The sequence below is a fragment of the Xyrauchen texanus genome, chromosome 4, assembly GCF_025860055.1.
Source record: "Xyrauchen texanus isolate HMW12.3.18 chromosome 4, RBS_HiC_50CHRs, whole genome shotgun sequence".
NCBI classification, from domain to species: domain Eukaryota; kingdom Metazoa; phylum Chordata; class Actinopteri; order Cypriniformes; family Catostomidae; genus Xyrauchen; species Xyrauchen texanus.
Genome location: NC_068279.1, coordinates 29,133,236 through 29,149,792, shown reverse-complemented (window position 1 = coordinate 29,149,792; position 16,557 = coordinate 29,133,236). Strand labels below are relative to the sequence as shown.

The 16,557-nt window shown below is 38.4% G+C and overlaps 1 protein-coding gene across 2 annotated transcripts; it reads right to left on the bottom strand.

The window, feature by feature from the left end:
• Positions 1–49: 49 nt before the first annotated feature.
• On the bottom strand, positions 50–5,341 carry tmem175 (transmembrane protein 175). Of its 2 annotated transcripts, XM_052122276.1 has the most exons (10): positions 5,087–5,341; positions 4,920–4,958; positions 4,718–4,815; positions 4,554–4,605; positions 4,392–4,427; positions 4,081–4,164; positions 3,767–3,931; positions 2,847–2,928; positions 2,584–2,719; positions 50–2,058 (listed from the first exon to the last, which is right to left on the bottom strand). In XM_052122276.1, the coding sequence occupies exons 1-10, from the start codon at positions 5,285–5,287 to the stop codon at positions 1,389–1,391; spliced, it is 1,563 nt and encodes a 520-aa protein (XP_051978236.1). In that variant the 5' UTR covers positions 5,288–5,341; the 3' UTR covers positions 50–1,388. The 2 variants fall into 2 exon arrangements, with proteins under 2 accessions (XP_051978236.1, XP_051978244.1); XM_052122284.1 differs by lacking the exons at positions 4,920–4,958; positions 5,087–5,341 and having other exon boundaries at positions 4,501–4,605; positions 4,718–4,813.
• Positions 5,342–16,557: the final 11,216 nt, after the last annotated feature.

The window sequence follows — 16,557 nt, the reverse complement described above, 5'->3', positions numbered from 1 at the left end:
TTTGGTCACATTCATGATTTCACCAAGATAACATGAAACTTCTGCAAGCAGCAATTGAGTTTATTCTCAAAATTGTATCTTTGTTGTACTTTAACATGCTCTAAAATTTTAACAGACAGTTATAATGCCAATCAGTCTGCAAAAACAAAAACCGAAGCAGACTACATTTGGACAAAGTTCAATAAGCAAAAAAAAAGAATTCTTATAATGGCTTATGCATCTTGATGCTCATCAAAGACTTCTCTATACATGCTGATCCAGATTAGGCTATATGTGCATTAAAGTGCAATGGGGACCTTATTCAAAGGTGCTTTACTGGTTTCATATTCACATGTCATGTAGGTTTCATACATTTCTAACATTGACAGTTTGAGCATTCACTTTATTAACTAATGCACGTCTTGAAATGTGGTGGCTGTATGACTGATTTCTGCTACCAGTTACTGCCTTGAAGACCTCAATCACAGCTGCTATAGATCTTCAGCCTTATAAAATGTGAAACCTAAGACAGACAAAATCCTACTAGCTGCAAATCTAATTTTCTTGTATAAATTGCTCACCAGCTCTTTACAGCAAGTCATATTTCCATCGCATTAAGTTAAAGAGAAGTGCTAATTAAATTAACTAAAAATAAAAAAAATTAAATAATAATAAAATAATGCTAAAAATCAACATAAATGATCTTTATCCCTAAATCTCTGCAACATTTGTAGTTCATATTAATAAAGTGAAAACCACAGGGTACTTGAATGTAACACTAAAACAACAACATGAAAACATTTGATAACATTTTAGCATGCTAGTAGAAACTGAAAGATGCTAAAAACAAACCAAATGCTTTGTGCATTTCTGTAAAGAGAAAAAAATGACAGGTTCTCTTCAGATGATCACTGCTGTGAGATCAGAAAACACCTTAAAGCATGATGCACCCTGTTTCGGCCTAATCTTAGATCACACTCCATCAGTCCTTTCTCTAGCCTGTGATACAGAAGAACTGGAGAGATTTTAATGATATGAGGGTCTTATATAGAAAAATATCTGTCAGTTGCTTCATTTATTATAGATTATGGGCCTGGAAAGGAAACCTGAACTGGGCCTCATAAGCTACCATATCCTTAGATGTTAGTATAAGGAGCTGTTCACAAAGGACATTTATGCTTGCAAAAACAGCTAAACACAGACAGCTAGAGTGGAACAGAACGCAGGATCTAGAGAAAAAGAAAACAGTGCGTCGCCATGGTCAAAGACGTCCGTCTAGTGCATGTTTACTTATACAGACACTTAAATAAATATTGTAGACCCATGCGTGTGCTGTGTGAACAGCCCCGAACAGTGGAGGGAGCTGATCTTAGATCAAAACATAGAGCTGTTGTCTCCTCCATTCACTGCTAAGTAACTATATCATTAATGGGCAACTGTGGATCCACTTCCTCTACTGGAAAGCAGTCCACATCAGGCCTCCCAGTACAGAACAGCCATTTCAGCAGTACCAGCATCACACGGACAAGCAGCCTCAATAAAAGAAAAGCAAACGGCACACCTATCTCCATCATGTGAAAGATTGGCGCACTGAAGCGACTGAGAATGCAGGTGAGAAAGTATGTCCCGAGTGCCACACAGGGGTAGAGTGAAAGTTTGGCCAACATGAAAGCGTGCTCTCGACCGCCATAGCGTACATATGGGTGTAATGTCTCACGTTCGGTGAAAAGCGCCGACACCCACATAGCTAGCTGGAAGAGACCGGCAAAGAAGATGATGACACAGCTGGCCTGCACAGCTTCGAGCTCATTGCGTGAGCCTCTGGGAAACTCATGTGTGAGTTGGTATGCCAGTGGCAGGCCACCCACGAAGGCCAGAGAGAAGGTGTTGAAGAGGCCCATGAGGCGTGTGGCCTTCGTCACATGCAGGAAGAGAGAGTGGTGAACGAACCAAAGCAGCCCAACTGTGGCAAAAGAACCAAAGTAGGCCAGGTACTCTGGACCGTACTCACGAAGTGCAGCGGTGAGGTTGTTGTCAAACTGCTTTTTCACAACAGAGGGTTCAGGCACATTGTCTTCACTGTTCACAGAGGACAGCAGAGAATACTTTTGTAAGTATATACAGTAGTTTCTCAAACAGACTTTGTTTAAAAAGTGATAGTGAATTTCTGCTGTAAATCCTGCTAAATGCACATCCTCTGATCTTTTCAGCATTATACAATGTTTGTTAATGATTTATTAATGAAAGCTACTGTATTAAGTGTTTCTGCGATAACCTTTAATAGAGCACACCAGTGCTCACCCACTTTTTCAGCCATTTTGGTTCCAGTAGTGTTTTTCCAATAATTTATTTTTTAATAGAGATTTTCTAAATATTTCTCTAAAGGGAAAATCAATTCCCTATTGAAAAAATAAGGGATTTGTTTTACTTCCGGTGCACGACTGTCACGCTCTATTTCCAAATTTCACTTGCCTGCAGAAATATTAGCAAAGCCTTGTCTTTAATGCCATGCAGCAGTCATTATAATACTGTCCAATGCTGTTAAACAAGTCACAATTTTTCACCTGCTGTCATGACAAAATTGAGCAACAGAATAATACAAACCAAATATCTAAAATGAGCAGCGTGGCTACGATGGCATACACCCCATCACTGAAAGCCTCCACTCGCTCTTTACTCAAAGGTTCGCTGGGGTGGTAGGTGTAGAAAAGCATGGAATCTGGACTGTCATCCACCTGACCTGTGTTTATTGGAAATGTGATATAATAAAGGTTCAAATCAATAATTTACATTGCCCCAATTATATATTAAAAGAATGACAAAATACTTGAATAATGGTGTAAACGGTTTTCACGTTTTCTGCTTACCACCAATGGCTTTACTCCATATCCATTTCAAAGACTGAGAGATATAGGGCAGGAAAATGATGATAGCCAAAAGGACGTAGGACTACCAGGGGGGAAAAAAGTAGTAGTAGTAATTAAATGTAAATGAGTAAATATGGTATACATTTTATATCTATCTATCTATCTGTGTGTGTGTGTGTGTGTGTGTGTGTGTTGCATATTTCAAAAGGACATGGCTGTAACAAAGTAATAATGATGCCTTGTGTTGTACAACATGTTAATATACTATTTAAAGGGATTAGTTCAACCAAAAATGAAAATTTTCTAATTTACTCACCCTCATTCTATCCCAGATGTGTATGACTTTCTTTCTTCTGCTAATCTCAAATATTTTTAGAAGAATATATCAGCTCTGTAGGTCCAAACAATGCAAGTGAATGGTGAGCAGACATTTGTAGCTCCAAAAACCACACCAAAGAAACATAAATCTAATCCATATGAATCCATATCTTCAGAAGCAATATAATAAGTGTTGGTGAAAAACAGATAAAAAGTTTTTTTTTTTTTTTTACTATAAATCTCCACTTTTACATCTGAAAGTCACATGTGGTGCCTTAGATTCACTTTCACTTTAGAGTAAAAAAAATGACTTAAATATTGTTCCATTTCTCACCCACACCTATTATACTGCTTCTGAAGATATGGATTTAAACACTGGAGTATTATGGATAACTTTTATGTGATTTTCAGAGCTACAGAGGTCTGATCGCCATTCACTTGCATTGCATTTACCTACAGAGCTGATATAATCTTCTAAAAATCTTTGTTTGTGTTCTACTGAAGAAAGAAAGTCATACACATCTGGAATGTCTTGAGGGTGAGTAAAAGATGAGAGAATTTTAATTTCTGGGTGAACTATCCTTTTAAGTCAATTCACCAACCAGTTGGAAAAAGATTAAAGAAAAGATGCTGGCAAAGAAGCACATGATCGGAACCCTCATGATGACTTTGAGGATGTGCTGCTTGTAATAAGCCCGATTCTGTGACATCTGTATATGGTCATTCAGGAGGAAAGGTTGGCTGAATCCATACAAGACAATCAAAACCTGAAGACACAAAGTAAACACATTATTGTCAAACAAAACAGTCGGTAGTAAAGCCGATTTGTCATCCACTGTGACATTAAGGACCTTTATTAATGATAGAGTTATCTCAGGGTCTTTTGTTGGGTATTGGTACTTTGTGGCTCCCTCACCTGAATTAAACCAATCATCATGACACAAGCACAGAAGAGGAGGATGCCAAGAATATTCTCAGGAAATGTCGCCATGAGGGAAAACTACAAAATAATAAATAAAATTAATGTAAAAAAAAAAAACAAATCCCATTCTAAACAGACACGAACTTCATTTTATTTTCCTTTCAACATCTTTAGTTCAAACGTTTTATCAACTTGAGACAAAGGGGGCAAAAGGTAAAATGCTTGACTAACAGGACAAAACAAGAGTTGAACAGTCAAATTAAGTTGAACTAGCAATACCATTTCATGAAGTGAATATTACTCACTGTGTATGGTAGAAAGGTTATAAGCATCATACAAGCCTGAAATAGAATAAAAATGGGAAGTTGCAAAGTTGAAGTTGCACACATTTAAAATAAAATATACAGCTCTTACTTTGCATTCATCATTCTCAGTCTACATCATTTCGACTTTGTTGGTGCTCTCACCAGGTTAAGCAGAGCAAGAGTGTCGTCAACGCGCTCAATGACCTGAAACAACCTGATGACAAACAAATTATAGAAATAAATCACTAAGCAAGTGGACAAAGGGAATGATTACAGAAAAAGGACACATGATGCATTCTACTGTGCAAATGCTTAAACAATCTCACCGGATATGTGCAGCCCAAGCAACAGTGACAATCAAAAACGTCATCAAGTACACAGCAACCTTGGTAGTGAGCAAAGTCTGTATACTCTCTTTCAGCTCCTTCATATGAGAAGATCATTTCAAAGTTATAATGTACTGTATAGCAAATTGTATTACATTTATATTTTCATATATTTTATGAAGGCTATTATTTGTTGTCACACCTCATTATCCTGAAATTTTGTATGAGCAACAGGCAATATCTGTGAACACAAACATTACATTAATTACATTAATTTTTCACATGCTTAATCATACAACCATTTCATAGTCCAAGGGTCCCAAAGAAGAACAGGTGACTAATAGAAAATGAGACAGCAGCCCCCCTTACCATTACAGTGGCAATGATGGAGATGAGTGCATCACTGTAGGCGAGCAGACGGTGTGATGACTGCGTGCTGCGGTGGCCGTCTTTCTCCGACGATGTGACGCTCTCCACAAACGAATGCGATTGATTTCTCGGAGTGCTTCTCTTCTCCATTTCCTCATCATCGTGGTGCTCGATTATTTCGCTTTCATCATTATCTCCCATGACAGCAGTGGTGTGTAATGTCAGTGGACGGTGCAGACGTGCAGGCACGGGAGTTTTGTTTGCAAACACTGATGACACATTATCAGCTGACCGGAAATCACTGGTCAAATTAATGAAATTAAAAACAGTAAAACGCGAAACCGTACACTTAAATACAGCTCCTTTTTGATGTTTTTATAATAATAATAATTATTATTAGTATTATTATTATTAAAGTCTACAGTATCCATTATTGAATAATTCGATTAAATAAAATTAATTTAGAGGGTAAATACAAAAAGAGGAAGTGACGCAATTGCACCGGCTCTGCTCATACGTATATGTAATTGAAAAATCAATAAAAAATGTTTTTTTAATAAAACAAAATATATGCTGCTTTTATTAAATAAAATAAAAATGCATAAATAAAAAAATACATATTTGTTAAATGAGAGTATTAAACATTAATCCATTTATTTATTTATATTTTCAGTGTGAAACGACTCAAATTTTGGTCTAAATTATAGCTTATTCCCATTTAGTTAAGCCACCTCTTTAATTTCAAATTATCTGCTACTATAGCAACATTTCCTACAAATATACCAACTATTAATTTGAATATATTGTTGACTATTTTATTTTGTATGGGACATTTTTTCATTCATAAGCAAAGATGTAACTCGCAGCCTAATCTCTCACAGTTTTAGGATTGAAATTGATACATTTCTCAAATCTCTTAATTTTACTAAACATTCCTGAAACACTATGAGATATGGTTTGGTTATACCACTGGTGTTGTATAATCTCCTTTCCTCTGCATGTACTGTATGTATATTATTTGTGTATTATTTGTTTTGTGTATGTGAGAATTATCACAACAGAAGGAAAATATGTGAGAAATGAGAAATAAAAAAAATAGTATTTGTTATAGCCTACTTTTTTACATTGTGAATGCAGCACAATCATGTATATTTACAATACAATATCAGGAAGATGAGACCCTTCCTCTCTGAACATGCCACACAACTCTGACTCTGAAGTCACTTGTCATAACTAGACTGGACTACTATAATGCTTACTGCAGGCCTCCCTGCATGCGCAATTAGACCTCTGCAAATGATCCAGAATACAGCAGCACGTCTTTTTTAATGAACCAAAGAGAGCACGTTACACCACTCCTTAATCTCTCTTCACTGGCTGCTGGTTGATGCACGTATCAAATTCAAGACTCTGCTACGTTCACACCGGACGCGAATAGCGCGTCAAATTCGCGCCTACCGCGTCTATTTATACGCTTGACCACTTTGAATCCATTCGCGCGTCAAGAGCGAAATTGACGCGCGTAAAAAAGAAAAGTTTGAAGCGAAATTTACGCGCGTGACGCGCGTCGGAGGCGAAATCCGATGACGGCCATCTTTCTACAAGATGGCTGATGTTGATCGAGCATTCGTGGAGAGAGTCACCGCTCTGTATTTGCTCTGGAGAGCAGAACAGCGGCGTATGGGTCGTCGTCGCCGTACTTGCGTCCACCAGCGAGGAGCGCGGACATGCTGGAGAGGAGCCACTGCCAGGTCTGGGTCGGGTTGCGGCCAACAACTCCTCCAGAGAGGCACTCCGGGTGAGGGATGTCTTCATGGCACACTTCTCGGCGGAGGGAACAGTACCATGGCAGCCGACGGAGTAGCGTTTGAAGTCCTCCTCATGACTTCCCCACAACGGCTCTTTTAAGAGCCACCCACAAACCTATAAAGAGCTAAACTATCTAAAAATAGTCCATTATTATTATATTTTGTATTTTTTTTCCCAGGTTGTCAGCCCCAGTTCCAGGATGTCAGGTCCACAACATGCACATTTATTAAGTTGAGACTTTTTAAAAATGTCAGGTTTTCCATGGTAGTATATCAGGTTAAATTATTTATTTATTTTTGTTTTGATGATAAATGGAGCCAGCCTCCAAAAGTAATTAAACTGTCCTGTGTTTTTTTCCTTATTCAACACTATCCAGACACTAATGTTGGTTGTCTTTACATTACAATAATAATGAACGTTTACGTCACTTTACCTCCTGAGTGACAGCAGGCAGCTAGGCTCCTGATTGGTTAACGCGGCGCGAATTGACGCCAAAGTTAAGATTTTTCAACTCGGGCGGCAGACGCGAATTCGCGTCAAACGCGTGAATGCACAAAATGCACCATTCGCGCGTAACGCGCCAGACGCTCAATTCGCGCCATTCGCGCGAACTTGACGCGCGAATGAGGCGTATTCGCGTCTACCGCGCCGCGCTCTACGCCTCATTCGCGCCGCAGGAATTTTTTACGCGCGTAACGCGTCTTTGCATTGACTTAACATTGAATTCACTCGCGCCTGACGCGCTATTCGCGTCCGGTGTGAATGCTGGCATACAGAACAGTCACTGGGTCTGCTCCAGTGTACCTAAAATAATTTCTGCAGAGCTACGTTCTCACCAGAAGCCTGCAGTCTGCAAAGGAATGGTGCCTTGTTGACCAAAACAAAGAGGCACCAAAACACTTTCCTGGACTTTCGGTTTCACTGTACCACTTTGGTGGAATGACCTTCCCAACTCCATCCATGAAGCAGACTCACTTAAAAAAGGCTAAAAACTTAAGATGATTCGCTTACAATGTATTCCTCTTTTGTAAGTTGCTTTAGATAAAAGTGTCTGCCAAATGAATAAATGTAAATACTTTATTCATAAGAACACATTTCTTGATATTTTGCCTAGATTTTAATTAAATATCCCACACTATAAAATATCTCAAACTCATAAATAATATCTATATCTATTATATATACATTTTTTAAGTATTATGACTATTATTATTATTATTATCATTCATTTGAATTCTTATACAACTTATTTACTTCAATTGTATTAAAAATAATATATATATATATTTTTTAATACATTAAATACATTTTAAAATCCCCACTGTATATAGAGCCTTATTCCAAAATGTATTAAATTCATTATTTTCCTCAAAATTCTACAAACAATACCTCATAATGACAACTTGAAAGAAGTTTGTTTGAAATCTTTGCAAATATATTACAAATAAAAAAACAAAAAAATCACATGTACATAAGTATTCACAGCCTTTGCCATGACACTCAAAATTGAGCTCAGGTGCATCCTGTTTCCACTGATCATCCTTGAGATGTTCCTACAACTTGATTGGAGTCAACCAGTGGTAAATTCAGTTGAATGGACATGATTTGGAAAGGCACACACCTGTCTATTTAAGGTCCCACAGTTAACAGTGCATGTCAGAGCACAAACCAAGCCATGAAGTTCAATGAATTGTCTGTAGACCTCTGAGACAGGATTGTATCGAGGCACAGATCTGGGGAAGGGTACAGAAAGATTACTGCAGCATTGAAGGTCCCAATGTGCACAGTGGCCTCCATCCGTAAATGAAAGAAGTTTGGAACCACCAGGACTCTTCCTAGAGCTGGCCGCCCGGCCAAACTGAGCAATTGGGGGAGAAGGGCCTTAGTCAGGGAGGTGACCAAGAACCCGATGGTCACTCTGACAGAGCTCCAGCATTTCTCTGTGGAGAGAGGAGAACCTTCCAGAAGAACAACCATCTCTGCAGCACTCCACCAATCAGGCCTGTATGGTAGAGTGGCCAGACGGAAGCCACTCCTCAGTGAAAGGCACATGACAGCCCACCTGGAGTTTACCAAAAGGCACCTGAAGGTCTCTCAGACCATGAGAAACAAAATTCTCTGGTCTGATGAAACAAATATTGAACTCTTTGGCCTGAATGGAAAGCGTCATGTCTGGAGGAAACCAGGCACCACTCATCACCTGGAAAATACCACCAGAAGCATGGTGGTAACAGCATCATGCTATGGGGATGTTTTTCAACGGCAGGAAATGGGAGACTAGTCAGGATCGAGGGAAAGATGAATGCAGCAATGTATAAAGACATCCTTGATGAAAACCTGCTCCAGAGCGCTCTGGACCTTAAACTGGGGTGACGGTTCATCTTCCAACTGGACAATGACCCTAAGCACACAGCCAAGATAACAAAGGAGGGAATACGGGGCAACTCTGTGAATGTCCTTGAGTGGCCCAGCCAAAGCCCAGACTTTAACCCGATTGAACATCTCTGGAGAGATCTGAAAATGACTGTGCTCCCCTGATGGAGCTTGAGAGCTCCATCAGGTCCTGTGCCGAGCTTGTAACATCATACACAAAAATAATTGAGGCTGTAATTTGTGCCAAAGGTGCTTCAACAAAGTATTGAGCAAAGGCTGTGAATACTCATGTACATGTGATTTTGTTTTGTTTTTTAAATTGTATTTATTTTTTTTAAATAAATTTGCAAAGATTTCAAACAAACTTCTTTCACGTTGTCGGGTATTGTTTGTAGAATTGAGGAAAATAATGAATTTAATCCATTTTGGAACAAGGCTGTAACATAACAAATTGTGGAAAAAGTGAAGCGCTGTGAATACTTTCTGGATGCACTGTATATATGTATATATTCCTGTATTTCTTCAATAAAGGATATTATTTGTTTGTGTGATATTCTAATAAAACATTTGCCCAAAAATATTTAATAAAACAAATGTCTTCAGTCATGATTAGAAGAAATTTAGTTGAAATTCTAAATGCTATATAGCCTATTAAATGGCAATACTACATTATCTCATTAACTTTTATCATTTGTTTCTTAAATGCAGTGCTCACTGTTCATGGGAGACAGCTGGAAACGGATTGGTTTCAGTATCGACACAGGAGGCTCAGCCACCGAAATTAATGGTAAGGCATCGGCATACAATATAGCAAAAACCTTGCTGGCAATGCAAATTTCAGTGGATCAGCTTCTCTATTAATAAAATGCTGGACACTCGTTTCCAAAGGTTACATCTCAGCTTGCGCAGCTCTCTGAACTATGCCGTAATGTAAAGCAGCTCTGATGCCATTTCAAAAGTTTGGTTGCAAACATCTTTTGAGAAATACAAGCAGACGGCAGAAATTTCCGGTGACACTAGATGGAGACAAAAGTCTTTGTATGAAAATGTGTTCTGCTTGAGGACTCAATTGGTGGCCTTAGCTTAAATGCAGTTTATATAGATAGACTTGTGATGTTAGCAATTCATCACTAAACAGAGGCAACCGAAGTTACCCTTACTAACTTGCAGCCTACAGTCACTGCACTTAAATGATACATTTGACAAATGTAGGCCTATGCAGAAGACAGTTGTGACACAGCGAGTATTCAGTGGCATCCAAATCATGAAGCGTATCTCAAAAAGTCTACATGGTCCTGAAATTCATTGTGTTTAACAGAGAAAGGAAAAGAGAAAAGATACAGAGAGTCTGTTTTCATTGGCTCACTGTGCCTTTTTAGTCTCTGCCAATCAAACCACCCCCAAACAAAATGTTGCGAGGCTGCAGCACAAGGGCTCCTTTTGTTTTTAATGGAATTTCAATCAAAGTGCACAGTTACAGAATGGAACTGTAACCTAGCAACTAACAGCCAGTCATACTCATCAGCAAATGACTGCACTATTTGCCAAATATAACATTTGACATGCTTATGCACAGTATATTTACATGTGAAAACACATTTAATTTTTTATTAAAAGTCAATAAAAGTCTTTCTCTTTTGGCCTGCCTTGAGGAGGAACCATTAATTATAGTTTTGCCTCAAAAGTTACACTCATCAATTTCTGAACATGTTCTAAAAATGTACGAGTGAATAGATCAAATGTAATTCTCTGATTAAAATAAATATAGAAACATTCCACCCCTCAATTTACTATACATTTTTGTAAGCATTATATTTTTTAATAATTTTTCATATTCCATAACGTCTGTTTTAATGCAGTTAGGTATTTTCTATAGTCTGAATGAGACATTTTCATGCCACTGAAGTAATAACATTTAATGTTAAATCATTATTCAAACTTGTGATACACCCAAAACCAGTGGAGTAAGTTGAATCTTGCATTCCCCAGCACAAAGAATATGTCGGGCCCCGCATGGGGCCTTGGTCATTTTTCATTACCCCTCTGGCTCATTGTTATTTTTATGTTTTTTTTCCCTTTTTTTTTTTTTTTGTCAACTGTTGTTGGCCCCTCTGACCCCGGACCCTTGGATGGCTGTCCACTCTGCCCTCTCTCTAGTTACACCGCTGCCTAAAACACATTAGGTGTTCCAGTGCTTTCGGTGTTGTTGTTCTTGTGAGACTTAATTTGATTATTTAGGTGAAGTTATGGTCGCTGAGTATCATAAGACACAAACAGAAAATACCAATGACACATCACATATCTAAAAAAAATAAATAACACTGTATATGGCAGTGGTATATTGAAGCAAATTACTGTAATGTATTAAAATTTGCATACTGTGTATTTGGCAGAGAATAATGTATTGCTTTAGAAAGAAAACTCTCCATATCTATTATTTGTCTCCTTTTTTGTGCTGTTACACCATTTACATTTGAAGGACACAATTTTACTCAACATTATTTAAAAAAAAATTCCCATGGGCTTTTCCAGGCGTAAAGATTAATTAAGTAAAGATTAACTAATGAATTCCTTTACGGTTCATTGTTTTCAGCTAGCATAAATTGGACCTGAGCGCTCAGTCCAATTTGTGAACTAGTTGGAGAGGTTCATTGTAAAGAAGAGTTGGCAAAAGCAGATATCACCAGATCATATTACTCCCGGTTATCAGCTCATTTCGATTCAGAGTGTCAGGCACATCCGAGAGACAGGTTAAGATAGAGTAACTTGTGGATCGGTGTTGACTCGAGACATCAACTGTTTCAAATGATTCAGTCTGATTTGTTGAACTAGTTGAACTGGACATCACTAATGAGGAAGATAAAATGACAAAACATACAAAACAAACCGACAAACTCACCGGAGCCGTGACAACATCAGAGTCACTGCTAAAAACAACTTTTGTATCATTTATATAGGCTGGGTCAAAAAATATAATAATTGTTGTCATTCACACCCAAAATCATGTGTAAAAGTGCAGATCATCAGTTCATAAACATACTTTTCTCCCTGTTCCTCACACAATACTATAATATGACATACAAACACTTTTACTGTAGTGTATGTTGCATTTTAACCTGTGGATTACATAACTAGCAAAATGTATAAACTTGTTCTTTCGCAATCAAATTGTATGGTAGCTCAACTTAGTGTTACACTTGTGATGCTAAAGACCGGGGTGGTTATAAGTCCTGAGGAGCATGTGAGTCAACACAAGACTCCAAAGTATCATGGAACCATCATATCTCACCTTTGTTTTTATGACACTGTTGGTTAAGTTTAGGTTTAGGGTAGGGTGGTAGGTTTTGTTGATTTAAAACTCAATAGATAACCTTAAAAACAACCACTTGGTGGACATTTCACCTCTGAGCCAAGTAATATAATTTTGCAAAAATATCGCCCACATTCACAAATATTCATGAGATCAATAGTTTATTTAAAAATTACAATTGCGTTATCATTTACTCACCGTTCAAAACCTGTATGACTTTCTTTCATCTGTGGAACACAAAGATCACCATGATCCCCCTTTTTCATCCAGTTACAATGAATAGGGATATTTCAAGTATACTGAAGCCATTCTACACCTTTAGGCCAGCTATTCTTTCAAGATGGCAATTAATGTATGATCCAGAATAAAGAATAAAGAGAAAATATTTAATTTCACAGAATGGCAGAAAGAGTTAAATTCTGAATCAAAACTGAAATTTTCATTTTTCTAGAATAGTTTAGTGATAATTGTACACACCCCTCTGTAGGGAATTTACATGGCTAGATGTGGCATGGCTACTTCCTGGAATCTTAAAAACATTTAATCTAATACAATCAGCAGCTATGTTTTATAGTTATACACATTTTCATACTGAAGAGATTTTCTACAGCAGGTTACTCACATTTACCATTATACCTCTGTGTTAGATTAAATCAAATTCAGATCTGGGAGAATCCTCTCAGTCCTGTGGTATTTTTAAATAGTCTTTGTGCTTGAGTGTTCCAGTGCTGTATTTTATGATTGATGATGCTGTAGTTGAGGAGAAACCAGATGCCTGAGTGCATTGTTGACTTTTATTCAGCCAGTCTGTTGGAGGTTTTCTGACTATTTAATTCTACCTCAATTAGAGCCATTCAAGCCAAACTAAGTCAAATAAGCATTCTGATATTTTATGTTATCTGTATGTAACAGAACTATATAGACTGTATAGCACTTACTGCAGGTATTTACCCTCTAACAATCAGCATAATACTCTAGAAATACATACATATCCTCTATATGTTTCAAATTCACTAATACACCAACTCTATGACATTCAATATGATGGCAGAATCAGAACCAGTATGTAATAATCACTAGGATACTACTATTACCAGTGGATACGGCATATAACAGCCATGAAACATAATGCGTAAAACCTGACCAGAGTAGCAGAGCTCTCTATTTCCCCAGTTGTTTGATGCTGTCAAGGCCTGGAGCTTCTAGATCAACCCAACAAAGAGGTAGTGAGTGTGAGAAAGGGAGGGATAATCATTCTCTACAGGGTTAGAGTACTTGAAATTCCATCTGTTGAGGAGATGGTGACAAATAGGAATGGTCTCTCCATTGTCTTGAATGGGGAAGGTTTGGATTAATACATTTACCACCACAGTAATTAAATGGAAGCAATCACTCCTTCAAAAAATTAAATGATGTCTATAGTTTCAGACTGAATGTTTTGCATACACCACTATCACTTCTGCTGTTGTTCAATCATGTCTTTATTCCTTTTGGCATATGTGTTCAGATCTACACTCACCTAAAGGATTATTAGGACCACCAGTTCAATTTCTCATTAATGCAATTATCTAATCAACCAATCACATGGCAGTTGCTTCAATGCATTTAGGGGTGTGGTCCTGGTCAAGACAATCTCCTGAACTCCAAACTGAATGTCAGAATGGGAAAGAAAGGTGATTTAAGCAATTTTGAGCGTGGCATGGTTGTTGGTGCCAGACGGGCCGGTCTGAGTATTTCACAATCTGCTCAGTTACTGGGATTTTCACGCACAACCATTTCTAGGGTTTACAAAGAATGGTGTGAAAAGGAAAAACATCCAGTATGTGGCAGTCCTGTGGGCTGAAAATGCCTTGTTGATGCTAGAGGTCAGAGGAGAATGGGCCGACTGATTCAAGCTGATAGAAGAGCAACTTTGCCTGAAATAACCACTCGTTACAACCGAGGTATGCAGCAAAGCATTTGTGAAGCCACAACACGCACAACCTTGAGGCGGATGGGCTACAACAGCAGAAGACCCCACCGGGTACCACTCATCTCCACTACAAATAGGAAAAAGAGGCTACAATTTGCAAGAGCTCACCAAAATTGGACAGTTGAAGACTGGAAAAATGTTGCCTGGTCTGATGAGTCTCGATTTCTGTTGAGACATTCAGATGGTAGAGTCAGAATTTGGCGTAAACAGAATGAGAACATGGATCCATCGTGCCTTGTTACCACTGTGCAGGCTGGTGGTGGTGGTGTAATGGTGTGGGGGATGTTTTCTTGGCACACTTTAGGCCCCTTAGTGCCAATTGGGCATCGTTTAAATGCCACGGCCTACCTGAGCATTGTTTCTGACCATGTCCATCCCTTTATGGCCACCATGTACCCATCCTCTGATGGCTACTTCCAGCAGGATAATTCACCATGTCACAAAGCTTGAATCATTTCAAATTGGTTTCTTGAACATGACAATGAGTTCACTGTACTAAAATGGCCCCCACAGTCACCAGATCTCAACCCAATAGAGCATCTTTGGGATGTGGTGGAATGGGAGCTTCGTGCCCTGGATGTGCATCCCACAAATCTCCATCAACTGCAAGATGCTATCTTATCAATATGGGCCAACATTTCTAAAGAAAGCTTTCAGCACCTTGTTGAATCAATGCCACGTAGAATTAGGGCAGTTCTGAAGGCGAAAGGGGGTCAAACACAGTATAAGTATGGTGTCCTTAATAATCCTTTAGGTGAGTGTACATCTACAGCCACACATGTTACAAGTTACCAGATGTTCCTGAATTAGTCTCACTAAGATCATGTCTTTATCTACAGTAATTTTTAACCAATTAAATGTCTATTCAAATCCAAAAAAGGTCTAAACAAAATCACTGTCCACAGTTTTCAGGCCTTGGTGATGATATATGTTTTTCATTATCAAGACCAATTGTTTACTTTGCTCTCTCCCTGATTCCCTGGCATGCATGCCTTTGACATTATTCATTAATGCAGTGGAAGTAACCTTGCAGATTATGTGGATTCTGAGTCTCTAAATTATTGAAATAAATTGAGATGCAGCACAGATGTGAAGTGTGTGTATGCATGTTTATGGACTGGCATGTGGGTATTTGGCTACATAAATATTAATACTGTTTTTCCCTTTCTAAAAGATCCTCTCTGTCTCTCATGAACACATACACACAAACCCTGCATACATATCAGCTCACACTTTGCGTATCTGCATGAAAAAAAGGATGTGAAAACATAGCTGCCAAAATGTATAGATAAAAAGATTAAAGCCAAAATATTCATATGACAGCTGACAGTGACTACAAAACATCAAAGACCTCAAAGAAGGTCCTGACTCACCACCTATTGGAATTTGGAAATAACAGATTTGTGCACAGTGCCTCCATTTGCCCCTGACATTCAGTCATATACTGTATGTGTAACGTATGTGTGTAAAATACTTAAATGTTAAAACACTTTCTCCTATGTCTTATAGGAAAGACACAACAAGCCATTTGTAGGTTAATCTATCTATCTATCTATCTGTCTGTCTGTCTGTCTGTCTGTCTGTCTGTCTGTCTGTCTGTCTGTCTGTCTATCTATCTATCTATCTATCTATCTATCTATCTATCTATCTATCTATCTATCCCTTCCTGTCTGTCAGTCTAAACTTTCAAGGCTTTCATCTAGTCATTTTTGCAATTGTGTTTGGCAAAAATTGATATACAGAAATGACACACTTCAGCTATAAAGACAGCTGGAGGCAGGAGCAAAAGTTTCTTTACTTACTAGGCAAGTGCAGCCCTTGAGCATCTCTATAGTGCTTCCTGATAGAGCAAATGAAAAGAAGGAGAGAGGCATAGCGGTTTGAGGGTGAACTGCCTGTGTGAATTAAAGCTCATTTGCTAATGGCGCTGCCCTCACCCTGAGAGCAGCTGCGAGTGATAAATCAGGTGGTGCTGCAGTGCAGCCTCGTATCTCAGGGACTCTGCTG